General features: G+C 35.0%; 1 protein-coding gene across 2 annotated transcripts; it reads right to left on the bottom strand.

The window, feature by feature from the left end:
* Nucleotides 1-3,391: 3,391 nt before the first annotated feature.
* Nucleotides 3,392-12,923, bottom strand: LOC142553800 (coatomer subunit beta'-2). 2 transcript variants are annotated; one of them, XM_075664306.1, is made up of 25 exons: nt 12,709-12,923; nt 12,442-12,462; nt 12,271-12,332; nt 11,855-11,909; nt 11,301-11,337; nt 10,860-11,185; nt 10,639-10,770; nt 10,404-10,552; nt 10,199-10,267; nt 9,700-9,850; nt 9,557-9,622; nt 8,900-9,088; nt 8,583-8,723; nt 8,408-8,482; nt 8,134-8,310; nt 7,948-8,039; nt 7,715-7,831; nt 6,958-7,072; nt 6,778-6,849; nt 6,218-6,414; nt 6,052-6,145; nt 5,761-5,867; nt 5,316-5,445; nt 4,685-4,913; nt 3,392-4,128 (listed from the first exon to the last, which is right to left on the bottom strand). In XM_075664306.1, the coding sequence occupies exons 1-24, from the start codon at nt 12,709-12,711 to the stop codon at nt 4,728-4,730; spliced, it is 2,763 nt and encodes a 920-aa protein (XP_075520421.1). In that variant the 5' UTR covers nt 12,712-12,923; the 3' UTR covers nt 3,392-4,128; nt 4,685-4,727. The 2 variants fall into 2 exon arrangements, with proteins under 2 accessions (XP_075520421.1, XP_075520422.1); XM_075664307.1 differs by lacking the exon at nt 3,392-4,128 and having other exon boundaries at nt 4,582-4,913; nt 12,709-12,917.
* Nucleotides 12,924-13,351: the final 428 nt, after the last annotated feature.

Genomic DNA, 13,351 nt, shown 5'->3' with positions numbered 1-13,351 from the left:
TAATGATAAATGGACCACTGTTTGATCAAAAATGTGAAACATATGTAAATATTATTAAATAAGGTTTTGTGAATGTTGTTTCTCAGGAAAATTTTAAGGACTATGGTCACTACCTCTTTTGGGTCATGCTTGGGCAAATGCATCACATCCCGCATGGTAGTCTATGATCACTTATTCACAGAACTCACCATCTTGGTAGTGGAGTTTGTGTTTCCCCAAGTCTCGAACCCAAGACCTCCACGACAATTAACTATACTTCTATACTAGAGGTGTTAAAAATACAAAGAAAAATCATAATTCTGAGGGTCAAGCAACGAGATAAGAAATCAAGTCCACGCTAGATATGAAAGAAGATGAAGATATGATATATTTGACATTGGATGGTGTTTACAGTGGTGGTGTGCACGGTGGTGGTAGAAAAAGAAAAAAAAAATCTAATGGATGAAGTGGAACTAAGACGTCGCAAGTTGTTACTCCTTGAAAACTCATTCAGACACATTCACAATACATTCAATACATGGGGGAAATTACACAACATTATAGCCACATACCTATACGTGGAGTATATTGAGTGAGATGAAAGAGAATGATGTAACGAACTTGTTGGAAATCAACAATCGTGATTTTTTCAGTGTCGAGATGACAACATGAGGGGCCACAAAGAGTCTCAGGAGAATAATGTGGGTTCTAAGAGGCGAGTAACTCGTAAATGTAATTGAAAAAAAGAGGTAAAAATGGCTGAGCATGAGTCACAACGATGATATTGACGGGGAGCGTGAATGGATAATAATTAGAAAATGAGATAAAGAATTGTCCAGATGACGAGAATATGTTGGTTGAAGAATTTGAGAAATAAATAATGAAATGCTGTGAGAGAGAATCATACTTTTGTTTCTTATCTATACCTAAATTCCTATGTAAATTGAATTTTGGCCTACATTTCAAATTGGGTTGAAGTAATAGACTTCGACTTTTATTGTAACATCCCGTAATAAAATAATTAATACTACTTTAAAATTTGAGAAAAATAAAAAAATTTCTTATTTAAATAGTAAAACCCTCTCATCTTCTGAATTTAAATAAAATGATTGATTAAAATTTTGAAAATAATCTAAATACAAAATATTTCTATGGTATAAAAAAATATCATTAATAACTACTGTAAAAACGTTATCCAACGAGTATTTGAAAATACTTGTTTGCCAACAAAATTTTGAATAAATAAAAATCAGAGTAAAAAGTTTAATGTGCATAAAATCTTTTCATAACAATAGCGGTCCTCGGGTTTGCACTGCACACAGTCCGAGCAAAATCACTTGTCAGCACCTCCTGTCTCCTCAAAAGCATCAACATCTGCATCGATCAAATCTAATGAGCCTAAAGACTCTGCTTAAACTATGAATAGCAAATATTACTTAATAAAATCACATGCATTTGAAAATAACGTGTACGAAATAACAGCTGAACATACATAAACATACGTGTCATAACTGCATAAACATTTTCATAAAAGTGCTTACATCATAACATACATAATCATACTTAATTTTGCGTAGAAATATGTTCAAATCAAGTGGCCCGTAACATAAATATCCTGATCAGACTAAACCACAGTACTGGGCTGGCAGGGATCATCACAGCCTTTCGACCGGATGTCCACTCTCACATACATAAATCCTCGGTCATACTTTACCAGGTGAAAGATCCCCGGTAATGCTTTACCGCTTTCAAATCTCATAATTATAAATCCTCAGTCATGCTTTACCGGGTGGCCACAAGACAAATTATATACCTCCAAAATAAATTTTTTTTTGCACGTCAATCATACTTACAACGTCGTGGGCTTCGTTGGAACGCTCTGGACATGCTGCACCAACCACAGCAGCAAAGATCCAGGAGATCCCAACGAAGCCTACAACCAAAAACTTGAGAAAACGTAAAGAACATACACAAATTTTCACAACTTGATCGATTTTACGATAAAAATCATATCTCTCTCATTTCTTATAAGAAAATTAACGAATTTGCTATCGAATCGAAGGTAACACAGAGTGCTACAAATCACATGTTGAAAATGTTACCAGAAAACCAACCTATAAGTCGCAGAATTCGAAATAACATAAGATGATGGATTTTGTGACACAGAAGTTTCACAGTTGTGCGGTTTTACAATAAAAATCATGTCTTCCTCGTTTCTTATTAGAAAATTACGAATTTTCTATTGAATCGAACATATGATCGTGCAAGATGAGCCAAGGAGTTGGAGAAACGCGAACAAAAACAGACATAATTATCAAAAAGGTCTACACAACTCATCAATCAACAACTCAAGCACAAAAATGCTCTGAAAATTTTGTTAATTCTAGTTTACTTATTTCCAATCTCTATGATTTTAATTTTCTTCGACTTTAGCATATTCCCTCGACTTTTATTTCCAATTTCTAGTTGTAAATGATTCACAATAGCTGCTGTTTACGGATAACGCTTCCCGAATGTATCATAACTAAAAACCAATTCTACATCCACATCGCTTGTTTTTTAAAAGTCAGATTTCACAACTTTGACACAATTTTATGTGGTAACACAAGGCTCAACACTTATTTTTTTGAACGGTTTCTCAATTCGGATATACATGAAACATGATATTCCATTTTAGAGAGAAAAAAAAGTGATGGTACATTACACGCAACTTAATTGGAATTATCATATTTTATTTATTGCTATTTATAAACTGTTTTTGACTCTCTGCATGTTTTAATTGATTTGAAATGGGCACATTAATAAAAGAAAGAATAATTTTATCATTTTATAATTATAAAAACCAGCAATCTATATGATAGTAACAAAATCGGACCGAGTCCAACTAAAACTAAGCAATTGGAATCAAGCACAAGACTTCATCTATCACCGAAGTTCCTATGTATCCATTACTCACAAGTCGCAGACTTCATCTATCACCGAAGTTCTATGTATCCATTACTCACAAGTCGCAGCCGCAACGGAAAATCGGTAAGTAGAAAACAATATAATTCGGCAACTAAACTTTAAATAAAAACAGGAACATTACACCTTTATAATCCTGTTACGAAACAAAATTCATTCATTGTGCTCATCACACCACAGGAAGAAAAGACACCTGGAAAAAGAATCAGACCTCGCACATCGGTGTGTGCATAGAGATGAGGGGGGACGCAGCATCAAATACACGAGTACAGTGTAGAAACCAAAGTAATGAAAATAGCAAACATGCATTGGAATAATCCAAGTTTGAGAACACATGTCACTCTATCTACCTAGATGAGACGAAATAACATTTGGAACACAAATAAACTGAATAAGTCGCTATTATAAGAAAGTGCTTCAAGGCGATTATGAAATAATAAACTTGGTTGTCAGCCACATGCCGGATTAGAAGAAACCTTTGGTTTATATTACAAAACGGAATGGACAATCTAAATAAAGAGTCAGCGTCAACAATGAGAAATAAGGTAGAATTAAATTATCCATAGTCCAACAAGTATTTGCTTGCTGAGTTCTCTAACACGAGATAATTTGACGACACTCATGAATGTTCAATCTTCTGAGAACATCAGAGAATGATTCAACATAATGCTCAAAAAAATATGTATTTTCAGCAAGAATGAACAGCAAAAGTAAGCGTTGTATCTTACCAGGCACCAGCTGACCAAATGTTTCGATTTTTTCAATAAAGCAAAATAATATAATAAAAGCTCAACAAGAATTACTCGTCAAAAGAACATTGTATAAAATTGCGATAATCGTTTTTACTATAAATAATAAGAAACAGTACACAAACCCATTTATTAACCAAACGAGGACAAAATATAGAAAATGTCATCTGCAGTTGCATATTCAGTCAAAAATCCTATAGTTATATGTTTCAGATCAAGTAGACCAAAAGAAAATCACTTTTTAAACCTCCATGTTGCAAAATAATCTATTAACGGTATCTGACAAACGAAAGAATTGCAACCAAACAATAGGTACCTGGCAATTGATAGAATTACAACTAAAATACATTTCATAAAAAGCTTCAATTCTTACCCTGAGAGAAGTTACATCGCTGGAATCATATGCCTCAGAGGGCCTAGTGATGTGGTGTAAGCACTGTCAACTCAGACAAAAGGGGAGGAAAATTAAGATTCGCTTGTTATAGGGTTAAAACTGATAGATAAAAATAATACACAAATGCAATATATAATTTTTACTGAAATCTAAGTTTAGCTTTCCCTCCAACATTAAATTAAGTTGCCGAAATTAATATGGAAACCATATTACCAGACTGGTCGAAAAAAAGATCTCGTAACTGATTATTAAATGAAAGGGCCATAAAAAATATACGGCATCCCCAGTAGTGAAGAATCGGCTTGATTCTCCATTTGACCTCATCTCCACAAAAAACCAAAGGATACTTCATTAAAAAAAAGCATCGGTTCAAACACTAGTATACTTTCTATCAAAAGGGAGCCCATCCCACTTACATTAGGTTATTAAATCGAACTAGGAGTCAACATTTGCTGACTACAAAAACTCTATGTATATCAGATAAGAAGATGCATATGGACCCCGATGAATATATATGATAAATCGATAACACAAGATTGTATCAACACTACAAAAATTGGGAGTCAACAAAGCAACTAAAAGAAATTCAATTAATCACCAGCATCAAAACTAGGAATTTCACACGGCACAACCAATTGCTTTTAGGCTGATGGTTTTCCTGCATTATTCGTACCCCAATCTTCCTCTGCTTCATTTCCGTTAACAAGTACAGCACTATCTGTAGAGTCAACATCCACCACAAAAGCCTCATCTTGACCCTCGTCATGCCCCTCCGCCTGTGCTTCACCTTGCTCGTCTTCCAATTCATCTCCATTCTGCTCGGCAACCTGCACAAAGTTGGAAAATAAATAACACCAACTCATGAGTGTCAATAGCATAAGAGACTAGAAATCTTAAAAATGACGCAACACTTTTTCAGGTTCAAATCAGCACATCTAAAGAATGATAGCAATTATATGCTCTCAAACAAAAAAACCTTAAGCACATAAAATAGACCTAAACATCCCTTTCATTCAACAAGATGCATAATGGACAATTGACTCATTCAATATTAGAAACAAATTTTATTTTGTCAGTATCTATATTCTGTCAATGTTATAAACAAATGCCGGAAAATTTCTAAAGAGTGGATGCTCTTGTATATCTTTAGTTTTTTTTGCAAAGTACAAGAAGTACTGATTATTAAATTGAAAAATTATTTGGAACAAAGGAAATGCATTCCCCTATACCTCGTGATCCAAGTCTCCATTTTCCAGTGGTTCGTCTTCATCCATTTGCATATTTCTAAAAATTTCTACAAGACTTGCAGTTGATCTATCAGTGTGGTGCACATATTCAGCAGCTGAAGGATATGTACCCCTACATGGAAAACAAGTTGATGTTGCTCTTGAGCTCATCTTCAAACATTAACTCATAAAGCTTGTCCCAAACCTCCGTATATCAGACAAAGTATAGAAAAGAGAAGAAAACTCCAAACTAGAAAAAATAAGACAAATACTACATCCAAAGAGCAAATTTAGACGAGCCTTATTACAATATTTCAAATTAACTAAGTTACAAAAGTGAATAAAAGCATGATCACAATATGTGGTTGGATTTCTTGCATGTACCATATAAACAGCTCGGTTGAATAGTGAGGTATGAGAAATTCATCTACAAAACATAAACAGATACCGTGTTTCACCAGCTTTAGCTTCCACAGAAAGTGCAATCTGCCAATCTTCAAATAAATTTGGATATTCTTCAGGGTCAGCAAGAGATTCAGCAGCTTTCTGATTAATCTGAAAATTGCATTCAAGCGTAGAATCAGATCAAACAACACAATCAATCATTAACCTTCAGTCCATTCAACTTCAAATTCTCTTTCTTGGACATAGAGAAAGAGAATCCATGAATCATATTTGCTAACATAAACAACAATTGTTATAAATTTAAATAATAAAGTTTATATAAAATGACTGCAACCTTATTGAGGTCCTTTCTCCACAGCGCAACAATTTCTGACACCTTACTTGGGAGGTAAGAACGAGCCATCAATGCAGCTTCAGGTATCCGATTGCTGCAAACAATTTTTTATTCATATTAACCACAGTAACTAATAAATACAACCAGATACAATCAAAAGAGTTACCAGTCAACCAATAGCTGAAGGCATTCTTCCAATTTACCCAACATAAAGAGACAGAGGAATGCAACATTATTTTTCCCATGCTCTTTGGCAAGAGATGCAAGTTCAGTAATTCCGTCGGCATTTCCTAGAGAAGAATAGAGTAGCAACAAACCGCTCAAATCATTTGCTTTCTTCAAACATTCCTCAGCCATGTCTAACTGCAATAACCAACAGAAGCATTTGAATTCAGTACCAAAATGGATTTTCAAGTGCACCTCATGAAATCAACAAAGAGAGAGGGGATAAGGAAAACGGCACATGCTCTTGTGCATGTATGTATCATTATGACATCATTTGGTCCACCTTCCCAGAAGGATATAACTCAGTGCAAATGAGTCAAATCAAGAAAAAAAACATTCATATTTTCATATTCGAGATGAACTGCTGGAACCTGATGTTCATTGACTGAAAACTCAAATAAACTATTTTGCATATAAAGCATTACTTCAAACTTATGAAACATCAGCTTTAAAATTACTAAAGTGATGCATGTTAAGTTAGCGCAAAATGGTGGAGCATACCATTCCAGTAGACATAGCTAATTCACCCAGTTGCTTCCATTTAGATTCGCTCTGAGCTACTGCAGCAATTTCCTGCGCAGAAAATGTTCGATCGAATCAAATAATTCTATGAAGTACAAAATATGAGAGAGGAAATATCGTAATAATTCACGGACATAAAAACAAAATAAAGTCCTTCACCTTTGCAATTTCTAGTTTACCCAGCTGTACGGCCAACTCAAATCTGTAATCTGGATCAGTGGCAACTTCTAGGGCATCTTCTATCATTCCTCGGGATTCCAAGAAGCGAGCCACACTGGGCACAAAATCAATTGATATCCAGTATAAGTCAAATTAACAGTACTCGAATCGCTAAATCAAAATCAGATAAGAAATGGCACAGGAGGTGAGGGATAAAAACAGCAAGGTAAGGAACAGTATTCTTCTTTCAAACACTGGATTTCGATTCAAAAGAAAAATGGCAAAGAAAAACAATCAAAGTGTCATAGCATCATGCAGAAGTAACGTGAAATTAATAAAGTAATCCAATGAGCCATATCTGGGCAGAGCCTCCTGAGTCATTCAAAAATACAAGAGAAGCCATAATTGATGCTGATTAAGTTGTTAATGGTTTACCAAGTATAAGAGACCTTGAGATTGTTTCTTTTGTTCATGAATGCAAGTAGACCACAGATTGTTCTAGTTTTTGAAAGAATTGCCCATTAGATGGAGTAAATTGCAACATTACACACAAAAGAAAGTGGGAACCAACATATCAGAACAACATCAACTTTTCATAAGATAATTTTAAACATAGCTGACTTCTTTAGTTTTCAGAATCAAATTGTTCCTGTTAATGACAGTGACATACAGAGGTTTTAATAAGTTACATAAGCAAGTCATGCACAAGGCTTGAAGATCTAGGAAATCATAGTCACAAAAGCGAAAGGTGGCAAACCTGTTATGATGTTCCTTTGGGATTGATGGTAAAACCTCGTTTGCCTTTTCCAGATCACCACGCATTACAAGAGTTTTATACTCGATCAAGCTGAGCAATAAAGTATATCCTATAACACTGCAAATAGATCAATAGATACGATTAGCAAAAACATTTTAATTCTAATTCCACTCCCAATGTGAACAAATGTGATCAACACACAATAATTATATAACTTTGCATGAGCAACTTACTTGAATTCTTTGTCTATGAGAAAAACGCGGCTCTGGTTAGCAAGATATCCAAGTAAGTACATTGGCCGGTCTAAATGAAACATTGTTGTCACCTAGAAAGACATAAAGATAATTATTGTTTTCTTACTCAAGGAAGAAAGAAACGAAATGTGTGATAATAAGTTTATTTGAAATATTACACCATACCTCACCACCTACACAGTAATTGAGTCTCCAGGAAGAGTTGTTGTAAATAAAACAATCCCCAACCCAAAGTCCAGTCCTTACACGTTCATTAATTTCATAAAGAAGCTCAAAAGCATCTTCCACACCTTGTTCATCAGTGGATCTTCCACTATCCAGATGTGCAGAAACCACATCACGCTGCAAAACAAAAGGCAACTCGGGTTACTTAAACTTCACTAGAAAGATCCACCATGTAAATTCGTAAGAATCAGAAGAAAAACAATAAAACTTTTACATTAAACTTAAGTATGTAGAATGATGTGTCACTCGCAATAGCCACCATATCCCCGCTGTCAGCCCAGTAAAGATTCTGGATTACATAACCAAGAGACAAATAATTTAACTTTCATAATCAACATTGCCACCATAGAAACATAGACAAACTATATCTCAAGCAATAACTTTCTTACTTTGACATTCACGTCAATTCGTCGTATCAACCTGCATTCAGCCCAATCATAGAAACAAATAAAATCATTTGAACACATAGCCAATAAAGTTCCTCCATATATGTGCTCAGCGGAAAATGTAGGACGGATACTTTTCTTCTCCTGAAAAATGTAATTCTACTGTTATAGAAGTGGAAAAACCGTATAATTTCCGACCAGGCTACTGTTTAGAATTTTAAACCCGAAATGAGAGAAGGGGGAACCAAATAGCAATCATAATTTATATTACATCTTGCTTCAATGATGAATAATGAAAGGGAAGAAAGAAGAAGAAAAACCTGGAAATTTTTACTGAAGATCTTAATTTTTGATGTACTTTCTCTCACTGCGTATTCTCCTTCAGTTGACCACACAATTTCCAATGCAGAGCCAAATGACCTGTTTCTCCAAGCCAAAGCTGTGTAAATAATGTATTCGCCATCTCCACAAACAACAACAAACCTTCCATTGGGGTTATGCTTTAAGCTCTGCGTACAAGAAAAATTTCACTTAAATATTCCAAAACAAGGAGTTCTGAGTAAATGTTACAGCTGAATGGAATTCGATATTTGAAACATTGGCATCAAGAAGATAATGAAGAGATTTTTTAAAACTCCTCTTCCACCCTCAATCATTAAAAGAAATTAACTTAGGCAATTTTCTCTGAAACAATCTTCTAAAAAGGAAATAGGATGATCGCCCGGCTTCGTTGCTGGACAGAATGACTGTATCATTTCAAGTACTTTTAGAGCACATAAAACAAGCATAGAACTAAAACAACCAAATAAAAATTTAAAAGTAAATGGGTAAAACAGTAAATTTTCTTTGGAATAACATTCACAAAGATATAAATGTGGCTCTATAAAGAATGTATCAAGATCTGAATCCCATATAATGTAATCACACTTACAAAGCTCAAGACAACCTACAGCTTTCACAAATCAAGGAATAATCACCTGTGGGTAGATGTCACAGGTACCCAATTCCTTAACTGCCAATGGAAATCTTTCTCCATCAGCAACCTGGGAAAAACACCAAGTAATTTGAGAACGTCAATTTGATTGAAAACTGGTTTGTTAAATTCCAGCAAAAGCATTACCTCGTAATCAGCTCCAACACTTTTAATATTGACAGTCTGAATCTCGTTATGCTTAGCCCAGATGACTTTTCCACTATTGTCCATACTAGCAACTGGTACTTCCCGACCGAGCTTTACCATAATGGATCCTTCATCATAGCCAATAACAACCCTGCATTCGTCAAAAAAATATGTATCCTCAAAATTAAAAATCAAAACATAGAATTCACCAAAAGGATTTAACCTCTACAGCGTAATATGCTATGAAAAACAAACAAGAATTTTAGAATAGGATTCTTTACCTTAAGGTCTGAAAATGAGTTGTAGCCTTATCACTACTACTTTCAGAAACAAGTTTTATATTGAAACTAACATGTTTGAACAAGATGTACATAAAGGACTTTCAGTCACATATAACTAGTGAATCAATAAGGACCAATACTGCCAGTATCAGTGATCAACTTTCAGATTCATCAAAAAAGACACAGAAGCTCAATAGATTAAAAGCACAAAAACTTACCGTCTTGAACCTTTCATGTAGCCAATTGCCCAAACCCTCTCGAGACCATAATTCAATGTGTTTTCAAGTCTGCAAGATGACAAATATCATGAGAATGCTTTGGCAACCTTTGGAAATGACTTTCCACAGAAGGAAGGCTAAAAAGAAATAGAGGTAGGCATATTTCAACTATTAAGTATAGAGCCATCTTGTAGCAAAGAATTACCTATACGTGGTAGCATGCCATATACGGACTGTACCATCCTCAGAGCCAGTTATTATAATCGGAAGTTCAGGGTGGAAACAAACCGCAGAAACATTGTGTGTGTGACCCTCTAGTGTCTGGACACAGCTTTTTGTCTGATAATCCCAAACCTGTTCAACATAAATTACATACGATTTCATATTTTTGCCCTTAAAACCTGAATATACCAGAAGATGTAAGGACACTATGTACAAACCTTAGCAGTGTGATCATCAGAACCAGTGATTAGATAAGGTTTATCCCCGCCAGTAAAATAATCTACACAATTGACTCCTTTTAAATGGGCATCAAGAGTAAAGTTTGGGTCTGGGGATCCAAGATTCCAGATCTACAAAAATAAATATTATTGGCTACTGTAATGATGTCAAGGTAAAGAAAAATTTGGAGAAGTTCACCCATAATGTAGTCAGCTTGTACCTTAATTGTGCGATCAAGGGATGCACTTGCAAAAGTGTTGGTATCCTTCGGATTGAATGTTACTTGCATAACATAATGGGAATGACCCTCGAATATTTGAGTGCATACCCACCCCTTTTCCCAGTCCCAGAGTTTTATGAGCATGTCATCAGAGGATGACAGCACATACGGAAGAGTGGGATGAACAGACACACATCTAATATAATCAGTATGAGCTTCAAATACTTTGACTTTATCCATTGTATTGTAATTGTACACACGAACAAACATGTCATCAGCACCAGCAACAACCCACTGTTTACGTGCTATGAACTTTGCAGACCTAACTGTCAGATTAAACGGTAGGATATAGCATGAGCATGAGAAAATGCTCCTCTTGTTACAATAAAAAAATGTTATTCAAGCGTAAAAAATAAATAACATTATATTTTGATCATGCACCTGGTAGTTCCGTAACCTCAAAAGACTTAACCATTGTCTGCAACACAAAAAATAACAATTTAAAAAGTCACTTAGAGTTTAAACCCCCTCAAAAGAGAGAGAGCAGCAAAACTTGAAAATATTTAAGTTGGTAACAAAGGGTCCTAATTCACATGGTCCCCACATTGATACAAACTAAAGATACAAATAATGTTGCTTCTCCATTAACTTCCTTACAAAACTTCCCTCCAAACTTGAAGATTACGTAAACTAAAGAGCTAATATCCGGCATCATTACAGACAACACAAATATAAAAATGGAAGAAACATGGAAAGAGTTGGACATTGAAACGATGTGAAAGAAACTAACAATTTTTTATATCTACGCTTCAATTACATTTTCATCGGTATAGGATCAGAAGGTCGTGATTGGGCCAAATTTCAAAGATTTCAAACAATAAGCCATACTAAATTGAGAAAGTACATGGAAAATACAAAACATCCTTGCAACTTATGAGCAACTGATATTCATGAATGACAGCATGCAAAAACAATGTCAACTACAATTTCCACACCTGGGTCTGATAGTTCCAAATGCAAACAGTCCCTGAATACAGACTTGCCAACATCCTGTGAGGGAACAAACATTACGGAATCATTAAAACCATTAAATTTGGTCAATAGAGAATAATAAAGAATAAGAAGAAAACACAAATGTAACCCCTTTTTTTATGTATACTTTTCCAGTAAACTGACATTTCAAACATGCTCAAACATCTAAACCAAAAAGCATAAAAAGCCTCTAAAAGACGCTGTAGTGAGATGTCAATGAAGTAGTAGGATGTCGAAACATTAAATTTTAAGAAACGATTAATGAATGGGAAAAAAAAACAAGCAAGAATCATTTTTCCATTAGTAACATAAAATGTCAGGGGCAGCAACTAAGAAATCCGAAAAGAAATCTTGATTGATCGCACAAGAAGCAGCATACCATGGTTCCGACGGGTGCAGATCCACACATTTCACTCTTTCTGATCTTTGAGCAAGTTTCCTCTGGTGGACAGATTTCAAGTCAGCATCAAAACAAATTCTCCACTCACAAGCACGCACATATTACAGCGTATTAAAAACACTAGCCCCCAATTTAAATGCTTCCCAGTACCTTGATTTCTAGTCTGAGAGGCTGCAGCGGCACCGACATCAAAGTTCATAACATGGAACAACAATCCCAGATTAGGTCAGATCTCAGAAAACAAATCAGCATAAAATCCAAACAGATTACGCATCTTCCGCAGGAATTGAGAAAAAAGATGCATCATAATCCCCACCTCGCCCATAAATTGTGGTTTAAAACAAGCAAAAAATTCCGATACCAGATCTAAAAATCACGGAATCACATAAAACATTAAAAAAATTCATAATAACTCGCCATTGCTACGGATTGAGTGACGCAAGTGGGAAACCCTGGAGATCCGAGTGTAGCAAGATCGACAAGTGACTCAGTATGTGAAGAAACACGAACTCGGGAGCGATGTAACTGTGAATCTAATATATAGAGAGATTGAGGAAATAGTATCCTGACATCAGAAAATACCGAAGGCGGGTGAAATTTATGTATATGCTTTGCAGTGAAGCAAAACTGGGTGTCCCTGAGAGAGTATGCGTGATCTGATGCAGTTTTAGCCGTCGATGGGTTTGACCTGCTAGAATAGACGGTCTACGTTTCGATTGGTGTGTCATTTATGAATTTCTGCTCTGAAAATTCTTTACAATAATCCGAAATAAAATGAACCAAATGTATATAAATTGAATGATATTATATATACATTTGTGTATTATATACACACATGCATGAAAAAATATTTCATTGTACGTATAAACTACGAGCAGGTCTTTTGTGAGATGATCGTACAAATCTATTTTCATGAGACGAGTCAATCTAATCCATATTGAAAATAAAAAATAATACTTTTAGCATAAAATGTAATATTTTTTCATATATTGGGTCGGATTAGAGACTCATCTCACAAAATTGATTCTTGAGATGGTCTCGCAGGTGTGCTGTGAAACGT

This window comes from Primulina tabacum, chromosome 8, assembly GCF_025594145.1.
Source record: "Primulina tabacum isolate GXHZ01 chromosome 8, ASM2559414v2, whole genome shotgun sequence".
Taxonomy (NCBI): domain Eukaryota; kingdom Viridiplantae; phylum Streptophyta; class Magnoliopsida; order Lamiales; family Gesneriaceae; genus Primulina; species Primulina tabacum.
Note: the sequence above shows the minus strand (reverse complement) of the source record. Positions and strands in the feature narration are given on the sequence as shown.